Source organism: Schistocerca americana, chromosome 2, assembly GCF_021461395.2.
Source record: "Schistocerca americana isolate TAMUIC-IGC-003095 chromosome 2, iqSchAmer2.1, whole genome shotgun sequence".
In the NCBI taxonomy this organism is placed as follows: domain Eukaryota; kingdom Metazoa; phylum Arthropoda; class Insecta; order Orthoptera; family Acrididae; genus Schistocerca; species Schistocerca americana.
In genome coordinates, this window is record NC_060120.1 from 335627889 (window position 1) to 335642233 (window position 14345).

Below are 14345 nucleotides of genomic sequence, written 5' to 3' on the forward strand. Positions count from 1 at the left end.
GGAGATGCTTAGCAAACTCAATTGGCAGACTCTGCAAGAGAGGCGCTCTGCATCGTGGTGTAGCTTGCTGTCCAGGTTTCGAGTGGGTGCATTTCTGGATGAGGTATCGAATATATTGCTTCCCCCTACTTACACTTTCCGAGGAGATCACGAATGTAAAATTAGAGAGACTCGAGCGCGCACGGAGGCTTTCCGGCAGTCGTTCTTCCCGCGAACCATACGCGACTGGAACAGGAAAGGGAGGTAATGACAGTGGCACATAAAGTGCCCTCCGCCACACACCGTTGGGTGGATTGGAGAGTATAAATGTAGACGTAGATGTAGAAGCGAGGTTTACCGACTATCTTTCACGTGTGTTGCAGGCAATTTGTCCTTAGGTTACGCTGTAGGAAACCAATGGTTCCACTCACACATATAGTCGTGTCTGTAAACTCAAGACGGAGCAGCGCTTTCGGTGGGGGAAGTGGCCTTTCCCGGAAGAACGCTGCCACCGGCCTACAGGGGCACCCAAAATGTGTTGGGCATTACCTGTCTAGCGGTGTAGATCGGCGTGAAGTGATAAACGTTGATTCTGTTCGTGGGATCTTAGTTGCCAGTGGCAGCCAGTTAAATTTGTATACTTACTGATATACTTCGATGTCCGGAAGTGAGGGATAATCGTCTATCATTGCAAGAAAATGTGCAGAATACGAGGAAGAGGAGGTATTTGCACGAGCGTTCGATCGTCTCTAATGTTATTACAGCATGTATTAAAGAGACGACCCAAAAAGAACTGTTGGCCAATATTACCAGTCCCAATCAAAGGGCTGCAATTTATACAAACGTCAGCCTCGTCCAGTTGGACGCATAAGGAACGAACGCGAAAATGAGCCGCACGGTTTAGTGAAATCGCCACGAAGGAAAACTAATAATCTTATGAGGAGACCGATCGTTGTAGACAGTTTCAAAATCGCGTAACACCTTTGATGCTTTTGGAACACAAAGTCTCCATCTCGGTCACTATTAAACTGATTAGACATATTGCTTTAAATATAGGCGCAATAGCTATTCTGAACACTGCTGAAATTTTCTTCGAAACATGTACATCGATTCTGGGCTTCTAAGCAAAAAGCTTGACATACGAGGTGCGTTCACATATTAATTTTTATTTTTTGGTAAGAACTTTATTTTTTAATCTACAGCAATGTTATCCTATTCAAAATATTCCCCATTACATACTATGCACTTGTGCCAGTGCTTTTTCCAATTCCCGAAATCCTTTAGGAACTGTTTCTTCGGGATAGTTTATAGGTCTCTTAACTGTGCGTTTTTAATCTCATCCATGCTCGTAAAACTGCTGTCCTTTAAGGCCTGCTTTTAAATGTTTATACCACTTGTATGCCCTTGGTTCACTCATAACAGCCTCACCAAAAGCAATATTTAACATTTCTAAAAATTTCATACCCTTTATTCCATTCCTATAACAAAATTTAATAAAGATTCTCTAATCTGTTTTTATACAAAACAAGAATCCTTGATGCTACGAAAACACACGTAACCTTTTTGACAGCTGAGAACAGAGTCGACACCCAATATGCATAACATTGTACACATACTTTTGAGACATGTTTACGAAGACAGTGGCAAAGAAGTAGTGCAAATCCGACTAATACAACACACAAAATTATAAACTTTTGCTTACTTTTAAAACACTCTTCGTGTTGCAAGTCCTTCAAAGAAAACTTCTACCTTTTAGTAGAAACACAAAGTAAGAACAAGCCTTAAATTCTACAGATTGATTGCATTATATGAGGTTCGTTTTACCCATAGCAATAGAGGAACATACAATACATTCACATGAACAGGCCTTCGGTTCTATGTTTGTAGTATAATCCTGACTTCCGTTCTTATCTTAATATTATTTACTCTATAATGTTGTGTGTCGGTAGAAAATATCGTTTTTCGTATTCCTTATGGTCTTAATGCATTTGTCTAAAAATGAACGTAGCCGAGACGTATCTGTATACGGCGTCGCCACAGATTTAAAGCGCGCGCGGCGCAGGGCCGGTACTACGTTCTGAAACAGCCTGTAGAAACGACTTGTGACGTAGCTGGGTTGGCAGAGTGGGGACTCGCTCGCTCTTCAGTTTACCGACAGACTATAGTCACCAAAGTCATGGGATAGCGATATGCACATATACAGGTGGCGGTAATATCGCGTACGCAAGGTATAGAAGGGCAGAGCATAGGCGGAGTTGTCATTTGTACTCAGGGTCATTCACGTGATTTCCTACTTTATGGGCGCACGACGGAAATGTACAGACTTTGGACACGGAGTAGTAGTTAGCTGCGTGGGATATTCCATTTCGGAAATCGTTAGGGAATTCAATATGCCGAGTTCCAAAGTGTCAAGAGTGTGCAGAAGTACCTAATTTCAAGCAAGTGGCACCACGAACTACACAGTCGCCAATGGCCTTCACTTAACGACCGAGAGCGGTGGCGTTTGAATAGAGTTGCCCGTGCTAATAGACAAGCAACCTTGCATGAAATAACCGCAGAAATCAATGTGGGACGTACGACGACGGGCAGTGCGGCGAAATTTGCCGTTAGTGGGCTATGGCGGCAGACGACCGCATTTCTAAGCTCGTGACCATATCTTTTGGACCCTAGACGACTGGAAAACCGTGCCGTGGTCGGATGAGACCCGATTTCATTTGGTAAGAGCTGATGGTAGTATTCGAGTGTGGCGCAGACCCCCGAAGCCATAGACCCAAACTGTCAACAAGGCACTGTGGAAGCTGGTGTTGGCTGCATAATGATGTGGGCTGCCTTTGCATAGAATGGACTGGATCCTCGGGTCCATGTGAACCGATCATTGACAGGAAATGGTTATGTTCCGCTACTTAGAACCATTTACAGCCATTTATGGACTTCAAGTTCCCAAACAACGATGGAATTTTTACTAATTACAGTGCATCGTGTCACTGGGTCACAGATGTTCGCGATTGGTCTGAAGAACGTACTGGACAATTCACGCAAATGATTTTGCCACCCAGATGGCCGGACATGAATCCCATCGACGTTTATGGGACATAATCGAGAGGGTGCTTGGTGCACAAAATCCTGCACCGGCAACACTTTCGCAGTTGTGGACGGCTGCAGAGGCAGTATAGCGCAATATTTCTGTACGGGACTTCCAGCGACTTGTTGAGTCTGTGCCACGTCGAGTGCCACATGCAAACTCCTCAAACCATGGTATGGTGCATATCGGAGGGTTCCCCGTACACTTACCAAGTCGTGGGAATGTTGATTGCAGTTTTCACTCGCTGCTCCAAATTGTTCGAGATAACTTCTGTGGGGTTAAGATCAAGGGGTTCAGCGCTCCAGTCGAGGCTGTCTTCTTTAAAGATAGGACTGCCCGCAGCAAACTCATCAACTAGACGTAAAAGAAGGGGCCGCACTTGGTCAACAGAATGCTGAAAAATATTTACCGGTTCATGCTAACGTATCATAGACAAGTGGGCTCAAGTCACGGCAGGAAAAATAGCCGCAAAACATCACAGAACCGCCTCTGGCCTGAACTGTACACTTCCCACACTGAGAGTTAATCGTCTCATTGGGCCATAGGTGCACTTGACGCCCCTCAGCATTTCAGAACAGGGAAAATTGCAACTCTTCGGACCACACTACACACCTACTGTCAGTTACTGTCGTGCAGATTTGTGCCAATGTGAGCAGTGACCTGTAAGGTGTTTATTACAGACAAACAAAGATAGAAATTCATTGTTCATGTCACTGGATAGAGGAAGGTTCAAAGTTTCATGTTCGCAGAGACGCTGTGCCATACATTCGACACGAGCACCATGCTTTGCTCGAGAAACATCGAAACGATAGTCCATTTCATTCCTCACTCGAATCAACAGTCCCTGTGTACTAAATCGACGGCTCCAACAGTTCGATTTCTCAGCTCTTGAGGAGTAGCTGCCATAAGTGGGACTAAGAGTGCCTTGTATATACCCCCACATAAAAGAACCGCAAGGCGCGAGGCCTGGTGACCTGGGAGGCCAAAAAATAATGAACAAGATCTTGTTGTCCACTTCTTCCAAGCCAAAGCTGTGGGATGGTGGTGTTAAGATAACGCCACACCTCAAGGTGAAAGAGTCGGGATGACGTCGCACATAAAAATGAAATCACTGGAATTTTCGTGAAATCCAGGAAACAATGAGTTTCGCAGCATATCGAGGTATGACAATCCTGTCACAGTTTCCGCTACAAAAAAGAAAGGTCCATGAACTTTGTGAACAAAAAAGGCACAAAACGCATTCAGTTTCGGTGAGTCTCTTTCGAGTTCGAAGATGACGCCAGGATTTTGTGACCCCCAAATTCTTACACTGCATGTTGTACTTGAACAAAGACTTCTTTCCAGGTATTCCCTAGGAAACGTGTTGAATTGGACGTGCATCATTCACTGACAGTGCCTGCCCGATTTGAAATCGGCTTCCATTGACAAGGCGGGACTCCCGTCTCAGGGCCCTGTTCGTTAGGTACTTCTTACGCCTATTCTTGTGGTGTGTTACATGGCTGTGAGTGGTACGCCATTACATGCAGGCCTGTGAGACCAACAAATGGGAAGCTTAAATCACGGTGTGCTCATGCGCAAATACAAACACAACAGCCGCTTCTCTGCCTGCCTGACACGTCAATCTACCTTCAAAATGTTCAAATGAGTGTGAAATCTTATGGGACTTGACTGCTGAGGTCATCAGTTCCTAAGCTTACACACTACTTAACCTAAATTATCTTAAGGACAAAGACACACACCCATGCCCAAGGGAGGACTCGAACCTCCGCCGGGACCAGCCGCACAGCATTCTACCTTACCACTGTCATTGCATATAAGCGATTGCCAAATACCATTTCGCTGACATGGCTTAGGTCAGCAGTGGATAGTTAATTGAGCATCTGATACGAGTTCTACATCATCGACAGCGCTCCAAAGCGACTGGTAGCCCCTTAAGGCAGTTTTTTCACAGCATTCTTCGCTTTGGCTTCAAAAACGTTTCATGTCCAGGAAACGTATCTACTTTGTGGTCGGTATCTTCCACAGTTTAATTCTTCGATTGACTCTTCAATTCGTATATGACAAGTAGTGGATTTTCGAGTCGAGTTTCGACCTGTACTTTCTTAAAGTATTGGCTCGGCATTTCACACTGTCTCATTTTTCGTTCTTTAGTATATAACCGTAAATTACCTTCAGTTGACATTAGCTTTCTACATGTTTCACCTCCCGAGCTTTCTATTATCGAAAACTACCGCACACTCAACGAGAATGTGTAGTGTCGAATTCATTTTAAACAATTACATCAGGCACATAAACAACGTAGTTCGATTGTTACCCACACTACACCGACAAAAGATACTGAGGAAACCATCCGACCTTCGATGAAAGCCAGATATCAAGCTACACAATGAGGATGCGTTATATGTCGTAGCTTCCTGGGTTACTTTCCTCTTTTGTCCGATGAACCATTCACATTTTTGTGTAATACGTATAATGACTCATGAATAATAATAATGGTTCTAGTGAAACAACCTATAAATCATAATTTATCTGACCTTCTCATGTTCAATCATTCCTTGCAGGTTCCTATAAATGTTTCACAATTGTGACTGATTCTACAGAGTGTTTAATAAAGGTGTAACTAAACTATATTGGATATTTTGCATATTGCATTAAATTTGCGTATGTGGTAGTCTACTAGCCGTATTTTCTTCAGATGTTCATCACTTGTACGTCGTGCATTTCAGAACAATTTATCCACTTGAAGTTACACCAGGTCCAATTCTAAACGATTGCTATAAGAGAATGATAGACTTGAAATTTGCGTAAGAAATCACAGTACACTAAAATCATTCGTTCATTTTTAAATGTTTAGCTTGGTGTCATTTGTTTCATGAACTTTCATGGCATCGGACTGACCCGCAATATTTCATAAACGTATCAATATATACCGGTAGAGACAGCGTAATACTAGTAGATACTGGGGGAACTCTTTGTTAAATGCGTTATGTACTGATTTCGGGTGCGCTTCAAACGGAGAAGTATTGAGATTTATCTGACTGACAAGAAGTCTCTCTCTCTCTCTCTCTCTCTCTCTCTCTCTCTCTGTGTGTGTGTGTGTGTGTGTGTGTGTGTGTGTGTGTGTGTGTGTGTCCTTCATGGGAACTCCGAAGTTTCTGATATAGCGCAGTTTCACTTGTTTTGTCACGTAAACGTAAGATAACAGGGTGGAACCCTAGCTGTACCAACTGTCGTACAGTCATGATCTTCACATTTAGTAAATACCCCACCTTTCTTTGTGAGGCGATTCACGTCAAAATTGACTAATTCTGGTTTCGTTAAACATGCACATGATTTCAGAGTTCGTCTCGATTACCATACGGGGAAATAAAATTTCACAGTAAAAAAATATTAGAGGTGTTTTAAGCAAATACAATTTCTGCACATATATCTGTGTATCTAATGCGAAGTGCCACGACCGCCGGTGGTATGACAAAAACTTTGTACTGGGGATTATAACCCGGGCGTCACCTCTTAATGGCCGTATCTGGCCGGCAGATGGTCGTTTATCATCCCACCACACTATGTTATTCTTACCGCGGGGAGAACGCTGCCAATTACCCCGACGAATCCGGCGCGGATTTTCGCCGCAAAAGCCCTCCGGGTGGTAATTTGTGGCGGCGTCGGCGGCGGCGCTGCGGGGAAGCCCCGAGTTATTTAATAACGCCACCGCGCGCCCGCCACCGGCCCTTCATTAACCGCGGCGCGGTGTGCGTGCAACCCTTCAGAAACGCGTTCCGCGCGCTTTTACGGCTGAGTAGGAGCCAAGTCGCAAAAAAATTTAAAAAAATAAGGGGGAACAAAACCCACTCGGTGGCGTACCCGTTTTAATGCGGCCATAAAACGCCGTCCACGTAAAGGGGGAGGGGGGGAGGGACAAAGGCCCTAGCAGAACTTGCGCCGTCGCGAAGGAGCCGTGCGCCGGGGCCCGGTCCACCTTGAGAATAGCGGCGTCAGCTCCGTCGTAATGGCGCCCTTTGGGAACTTTTTATGCAGCGCGGGCCAGTTTTACCTGCGACGCGGCGTATGGGAGCGGCAGCGGCCTTCTGCGCCCGAACTGTTGGATTGATGGCCGAACTCAAGTACGTGCGTGAGCAAGAAGCGATATTTTTTTCACGCCAGTCCTTCGCGTAAATGGTTTCATTTAAGCCGTGTTAAAGCAAGGTGAGCTTGCTTACTGCCCCTGTCAGCTGTAAGGATTCTTATTATAGTGACACACGTTTTTAATCTGGCAGGAAGTTTCATATCAGCGCACACTCCGCTGCGAAGTGAAAATTTCACTCTGGAAACGTCCCCCAGGCTGTGGCTATGCCATGTCTCCGCAATATACTTTCTTTCAGGAGTGCTAGTTCTGCAACGTTCGCAGGAGAGCTTCTGTAAAGTTTGGAAGGTAAGAGTCGAGGTATTGACAGAAGTGAAGCTGTGAGTCGTGCTTGGGTAGCTCAGTTGGTAGAACACTTGCGCGCGAAAGGCAAAGGTCCCGAGTTGGAGTCTCGGTCCGGCGCACAGTTTTAATCTGACAGGCAGTTTCATATCAGCGCACACTCCGCTGCAGAGTGAAAATCTCATTCTGAGTCTGTTAACATTCACAAACTTACAAGACTCGATGACATGTTACGACATAGAATTAGACTACAATAACGATGCCGTAGTATGTCTGTGACACGTTTAATGGTAATTCCATAAACGGCTGTTATCGGTGACACGAGTAACGTAATACGTAGCTTTGTGTTATTTACAGGCCAATTAAAGTCAGTCAACGTGGAGCAGACATGACGACTTATAAGATATGTGTAAATGAAAGATTAGCTAGTCGACAACACATTTGCCATGCTACGTGTTTTTATTTACTGTAATTATAAGTGAACCATGTGCATTTCACAAAACAAAAAAACTTAGTGTCCTGTGACTAGAATATGAGCGAAACATTGTTGGAATGGATAATTTCATACAAATAACTGGGTATAATTATTTGTAAAGGTATTGACTGGAATGATCACATAGGCTCAGTTGTAGATAAAGCAGGTTGCAGACTTCGGTTCATTCGTAGAATACCTGGGAAATGTAGTCAGTCTAGGAAGGTGACTACTTGCGAAGCACTCGTGCGACCCATCCTAGAATATTCCTCACGTGTGTGTTACCCGTACCAAATACGACTAACAGGGGACATTCTGCCGATACAAACAAAGCAGCACGAAAGGTCACAGGTTTGCTCGACCCACGTGAATGTGCCAGGAAGATGCTGCAAGACTGGCAGACTATTGAAGGTAGACGTAAATTATCCCGAGAAAGTCTACTTGCAAAGTTTCAAGAAGCAGCTATAAATGTTGGCTCTAGGAATGTACTACAACCCTCTACCTATCGCTCCGGGAGATGTCACGAGAGTAAAATTAAACTAAGTACAGTGCGCACAGGTGCTTTTAAACAATCATTCTTCCCGCGCTCCCCACGGGATGGAATGGGAAGAACCCTAACAACTGGTAAAATGAGAAGCATCGTCTGTCGTGAAGTTTATAGCGGTTTGCAGAGAATGGATGTAGAGGCGTATGCACTTCACAACGGGAATGTACACAGCTAAGAGTGTATGGTGCAGCACATTTCCGCAAATGCCTAAGACTCTGTTGGTTATGAGGCCCGTCTATTCATTGAGCAACCAAAAGATATCCTCATGAACAATCAGATCTCAGAAGCCAGGGTATTTAGATTTGTTAGTCTTCTACTCTAACGTGCTATAAGCACACATTTTTATTTATGGATTCTTCTGTTACTACTTGGTAAACCAATTACATATTTAAGTTTGAATAATAAGTGCACTGTTTTTGTCCTACTGATTTTTCGTTAATCTCGGACTAGTTTTTGGCTTGTTAGGCCATCTTCAGGAAACAACTGACTGATGTCTGAAGGGGACGCTAGTTCTTATGCAACCAAACATTATACATAAAGATACAATACACTTGCGGAGTGTGTTGTGTATGGAACTTATTTCTTAACGTTAAAATTAAAATTTTCGTAATAGACGATGTTAAGCACAATAAATAATTCAGCTACACAATATTGCAGGTCAAATTGTTATAATGCTAAATGTCGTAAGGTCTTTATATTGGTTGAGAAATTGTTAAACTAAGCACTCTTTATGTTTCTAGAATGAAATTTTCGCTCTACAGCGGAGTGTGCGCTGATACGAAACTTCCTGGCAGATTAAAACTGTGTGCCGGACCGAGACGGGAACTCGGGATCTTTGGCTTTCGCGGGCAAGTGCTCTACCGACTGAGCTACCCAAGCACGACTCACGCCCCGTCCTCACAGCTTTAATTCCGCCAGTACCTCGACTCTTACCTTCCAAACTTCACAGTTCTCCTGCAAGGTTCGCAGGAGAGCGTCTGTGAAGTTTGGAAGGTAGGAGACGAGGTACTGGCAGAAGTAAAGCTGTGAGGACGGGGTGTGAGTCGTGCTTGGGTAGCTCAGTGGTAGAGCACTTGCCCGCGAAAGGCAAAGGTCCCGAGTTCGAGTCTCGGTCCGGCACACAGTTTTAATCTGCCAGGAAGTTTCACTCTTTATGTTGTTGAACATTATAAACTTAACTTTAGGCAATGGACAGTATTACACACGATAATTAAAGTACACAATCTTACAGTATTACAGCTTATATGGTTATGATCCCATGACAGATAATCATTATCTCATGGAGGGTACAAAAAACCGATGCAGGCTCGTCTCTCCTGCTTAAGATGTTCATGGCGGCAACACACCAAATAAATTTGCGCAAGCACGAAAGGAGGTTCAGCACAGCGGACATCGTTTTTGCTACCCTCCGTGAGATGTATAACAGTTATTTCCCCGCCGCGCGGTTAGAGGCGCTATGTCACTGACTGCGCGGCAACTCCCGTCGGAGGTTCGAGTCCTCCCTCGGGCATGGGTGTGTGTGTTTGTCCTTAGTATCAGTTGCTTTAAGTTAGTTTAGGTAGTGTGTAAGTCTAGGGACCGATGATCTCAGCAGTTTGGTCCCTTAGAAATTCACACACATTTTTAGTTATTTCCCGATATCCACATGATCATCTGGTATCACAGAGGAGGAGATAAAATTAGGCCTATAAATATAGCTTAATGCGTCATCATTATTACGTGAATATATAGTGACAGCTGAGTTGCCGTCTCATTATTTGGCGGAAGATGGATGTAGGAAGATAAGACTTTATACGTCTTTTGTGTGTGCAGCGTTAGTGGGCTGATGGAGGAAATTCCGAGTTACTATTGTGTGTGTGTGTTTTTGTCGTGTTTCAGGCGGGTGATTGAGAAGATCGACCAGTCCGAGTTCGAGGGCTTCGAGTACGTGAACCCGCTGCTGATGTCGCTGGAGGACTGCGTGTGACGGCGCGGGCGAGGAGTCCCGGCCCCCGGCGCGGGGGCGGCAGCGCGGCCGCGGGCGGCGGCGGGCCCGCTGCTTCTGTGCCTGCCGCTGCCGCTCTAGCGGCGTCAGCGTCGCTGCGCGCCGCGTTATCTGGATCCCTGGCCCTCATGTCCCCGTCTCGCCCGCCCCGGCCCCCACCCCCACCCCCACCACTACACACTCTCACTGTCCCGTGTGCGCCGGAGGACTGCTCGACACTCGCACCCTAAAACTACTTTGCCGCCCGCGTGTTCTCTCTGCTTCTACGGCTCACGCATTCAGGCCTAATTTTTTCCTGCACAGTCACTCAGAAACAAACAAAAAAATCAATGGAGGCTAGCTCTGTCATAATGCTATTGTTATACTGTAAAAAAAAAGAAAGTGTGAAGCAAGAAAGGATGTTCTCGAAGAGAAGTGTATTTAAAAAGAGAGAGAAAGAGAGCGTTACGTATCAAGTAATTTAGATGTAAGAGTTATAAATTCTTCAACGACGGAGAAGCAGGTCTGTAGATTAAGATTTAAGTCGTAGATGGTTACTTAGATCATCGGACTCCAAGTATTGGAGGCTATGAAAAAAATGAAAACGTGACACTAAAGTGTGGCGCTTCATAGCGCACTGTATAAAAAGTTATATATACATATAAATATACATACCATTGTTGTATTTGATATCGTTTATTTTTGTGGAGTAAAACTCAGTATTTCCGAAGAGTCACTTGAAAGTATTAACGATGTTTTGGTGCAAAGTGGTCTTTCTCCTCCACTAATTAACGCAAGAGTCGAGACGGAAACTTCTTGTGTTCCGAACGCCGCGCGGTGCTCTTTCCGTGTGCTAGCGTTACGTTTTTGTGTGCTCTTTGTACAACAGTTTGGTCGTTCAGCTCTTGTAACGATACGTCGTGTAGTAGTCCGACAAAAAATACAAAAAAAAGTATCCGTTCCTTTGTACTAGAGGAACAAGTATTATTACCGTACATTCCACTCTTTTTGACGTATTTTACGCGTGAAAAAAATCACTTATTACAGGCAGCGTGGATGGAGAAAAGTTTCGCATTTTGAAAGTTTATGTAGCTTCGCTTGTGAATAACGTTTTTGCAGTATTTGACGAGTAAGAAAAAGAAATTGGGATTGCAATCCAGATAACAAAGCCGGGACGAGAAAACTTGCGATTAGTGTACTCCGGCCACACCGCCAGTATGTATACCTAAGTATAAACACGTAACGTTAATCTTCATAGTATATTCCAAACAATTTCAACAGCCTAGCTTCTCTGTAGTGTTTTCCTGGTCCTCTCATGCTGCGGTTAAATCTTTCTCGGAGATTTAATGTAGTTCAAAAAAATGAAGCGAGAAGTGATATTTTCTGTGAAAAGTTGATTTGAAACGATCCATACGGTCGACTTCTATACGATGTCTTGTCAACACTGTTTTTAATGAAGAAGATAATTTTGGCCTTGAGGAGGAAGTCAGCTTGTTGTTGTTTTTATTGTGTCGACTTGCTGCTTTGTTGACAGCAATTGTTTGCAGTGTGTAGACGGGTGATCCTTAACATTCCAGTATGTGCTTGGCTTTCGAGTTTTTAGTTTATTCTTAATGGATATTTGTACTTTAGAAAACTTTTTGTGTTTAAGTGCTTTACTTATTTTTATGTAATTAACTAAATGTAAAACAGACGTGAAGTTTGTTATTATGTATCTCATGCATATGTTTTGAAATAAAAATAGATCACCAACAATAAACTAGCCCTGATTACTTGTACTACAACTCTCGTTCACTTCTATGTACTTATTCAACTTCCAGATATTGAAAGAACTTCCGTGACTTATATTGCAATCAGGGAAACAAAATGGACAGCTGGACTGAAACCACACAGTCTTCAGGGACACCAAAAATTCGTTTTAAAAACTTTTTTGTTTTACCATGTATATCTTCAAAAGACGTTTTTTTCCAGATTTTTCAAAAGTATCCCTGACATAGTCATGATCATCATAGGTTTACCCGAGATGGTGCAAATTTAGAAAGCATGTATGATCATGGACAGGTTATGTCAATGTACGATTTTCACGAATGTAAATACACTTTGTTTGATCCTGATATTTTGGGATTCTGCTTCATGACAGTTCTCTCCCACGTACAGCAGGTGCAACGAAGACGCTCTCCTGCAACGTTTCCGACGGGAATTCTTTCATTGCCCACCACACAAACCAGACCTGTCTCCCTCAGATTTTCATCTCCTCGCTCACATGAACCGTTGGCTATCAGAAGAGCATTATGGCACAGACCGCGAGTGGACCAGTGTAGGGAACTGGCAGAAAACAGGCGGCTGTCTTCTATAACGAGGGTATTGGAATGCTAGTTTGGTGCCACGTTACGACAAATGAGTAAGTCAGAACGGCGCCTAGATTGAGAAGTAGCTGGAAGGTGTAGCTTAATGTTGCAAATAAAGCATTATTGATTTTCACTGTGGTTCCCGTTTCACGATTGACTGGAGGTTGAAAAAAAAAATTGCCCTCGTACGCTATTTTTAAGGACTAGTCGAGGAATATATAGGGCTCAGCTTGTCGGTTAAAGTATTTCTGCAGGATTGAATCCTTTTCGGGTAACATTTCATGAAGTGCTGGTACTATACTGCTCAAAACAATTAGGGGATCAGATGAGATATCATACAAAATAGACGTATGGTAACTTATTTTATTCAGATATATGCTACAATTGTAATCTGTGTGTGATACAGTGCGATATTTTGGTGTCTCAACTCTTCACCTGAGGTTTACATGGCGTTTACGTAGAGCTAGGCACCATGAGTCTACCGTAACGGTGAAACAGTCATTCTCGTTGTCCTCTAATATGGTGTGTGATCACCTCGGACGGCCAGTACAGTTGCACAACTGCGTCGCGTGGACAGTGTGAGGTTATCAATCAGCTCCTGAGGGACATCTGGCCATTCTTCCGTGAGAGCAATTCCAGCTGTCCAACCGTTACGAGAGGTGCTGGTCTGGGTGCAGTGCGTCTGCCAAGTGCATCCCAGACATGCTCAATCGGGTCTAAGTCCGGTGAACAAGGTGTCCACTCCATTAGTTCAGCTCCCTCAACTTCAAGCATGTTGTCCACCAGTGCAACTCTGTGGGAACGAGCGTTATCGTCCACCAGAAGCAACCCTTCTCCAATCGCACCAGCTTAGGGCACAATAAAAGGTCGGAGAACTCGTCTCTATACCTCTGAGCAGTCAAAGCGCCATTCTGAACGGCATAGAGGTCCGTACGTCCGCCAATACTGACTGCAGCCCACACCATTCGTTCGGCGGTGTTTCCTACAGATAAGCAGGATTGCTCAGAGTTCCACGTTCTCCCCAGATGAAGGAGCGACGATTGTCCCACTGAACACAAAATCTTGACTCATCTGTGAACAGCACCCGGCTCCATGCGTTACGACTCCAATCCTGATGTCCCTCCGCCAAGTTTCTGCGGGCTAAACGGTGGCGTAGTTTTAATGGGACACACACCAAGGCCTCCGTGCGTAGAGGCCACATTCCCAAAGGCGATTACGATCTGTTTGTGGTGATATTGCGCGTCGTGTTGCTGCCTGGAGGGTGCGTTGCAGCCGAGTTGCATTCAGTCTCCTTCTCGACGGCCTGTTAACCGGAGGTAACGGTCATCTCTTGCTGATGTTACCCGTGGACGACCTTGGCGTTGCTTTCTTTTAACGGTTTCTGTTATCTGAAATCGCGTCCAGGTCCTGGAAACTACGTTTCGGGAAACTCCAATAGCTGCAGCCACCGCCCTCTGTGCCTGTCCCGCTTCTAACCGTCCTATGGCTCTCAGGTAAGTCACGTTTTTCTTGCACTGCACTATCTGCTCAC

The 14345-nt window shown here is 44.5% G+C and overlaps 1 protein-coding gene across 4 annotated transcripts in view; it reads left to right on the plus strand.

The window, feature by feature from the left end:
• LOC124593138 (atypical protein kinase C) overlaps positions 1-12225 on the plus strand; it is a 760580-nt gene extending 748355 nt beyond the window's left edge. For all 4 annotated transcript variants that reach the window (XM_047131902.1, XM_047131901.1, XM_047131903.1 and 1 more), the window contains one exon: positions 10382-12225. In XM_047131902.1, the coding sequence (XP_046987858.1) occupies positions 10382-10469 (88 nt within the window). In that variant the 3' untranslated portion in view covers positions 10470-12225. The remainder of the gene's footprint in view (positions 1-10381) is intronic.
• The last annotated feature ends 2120 nt before the right edge of the window (positions 12226-14345 follow it).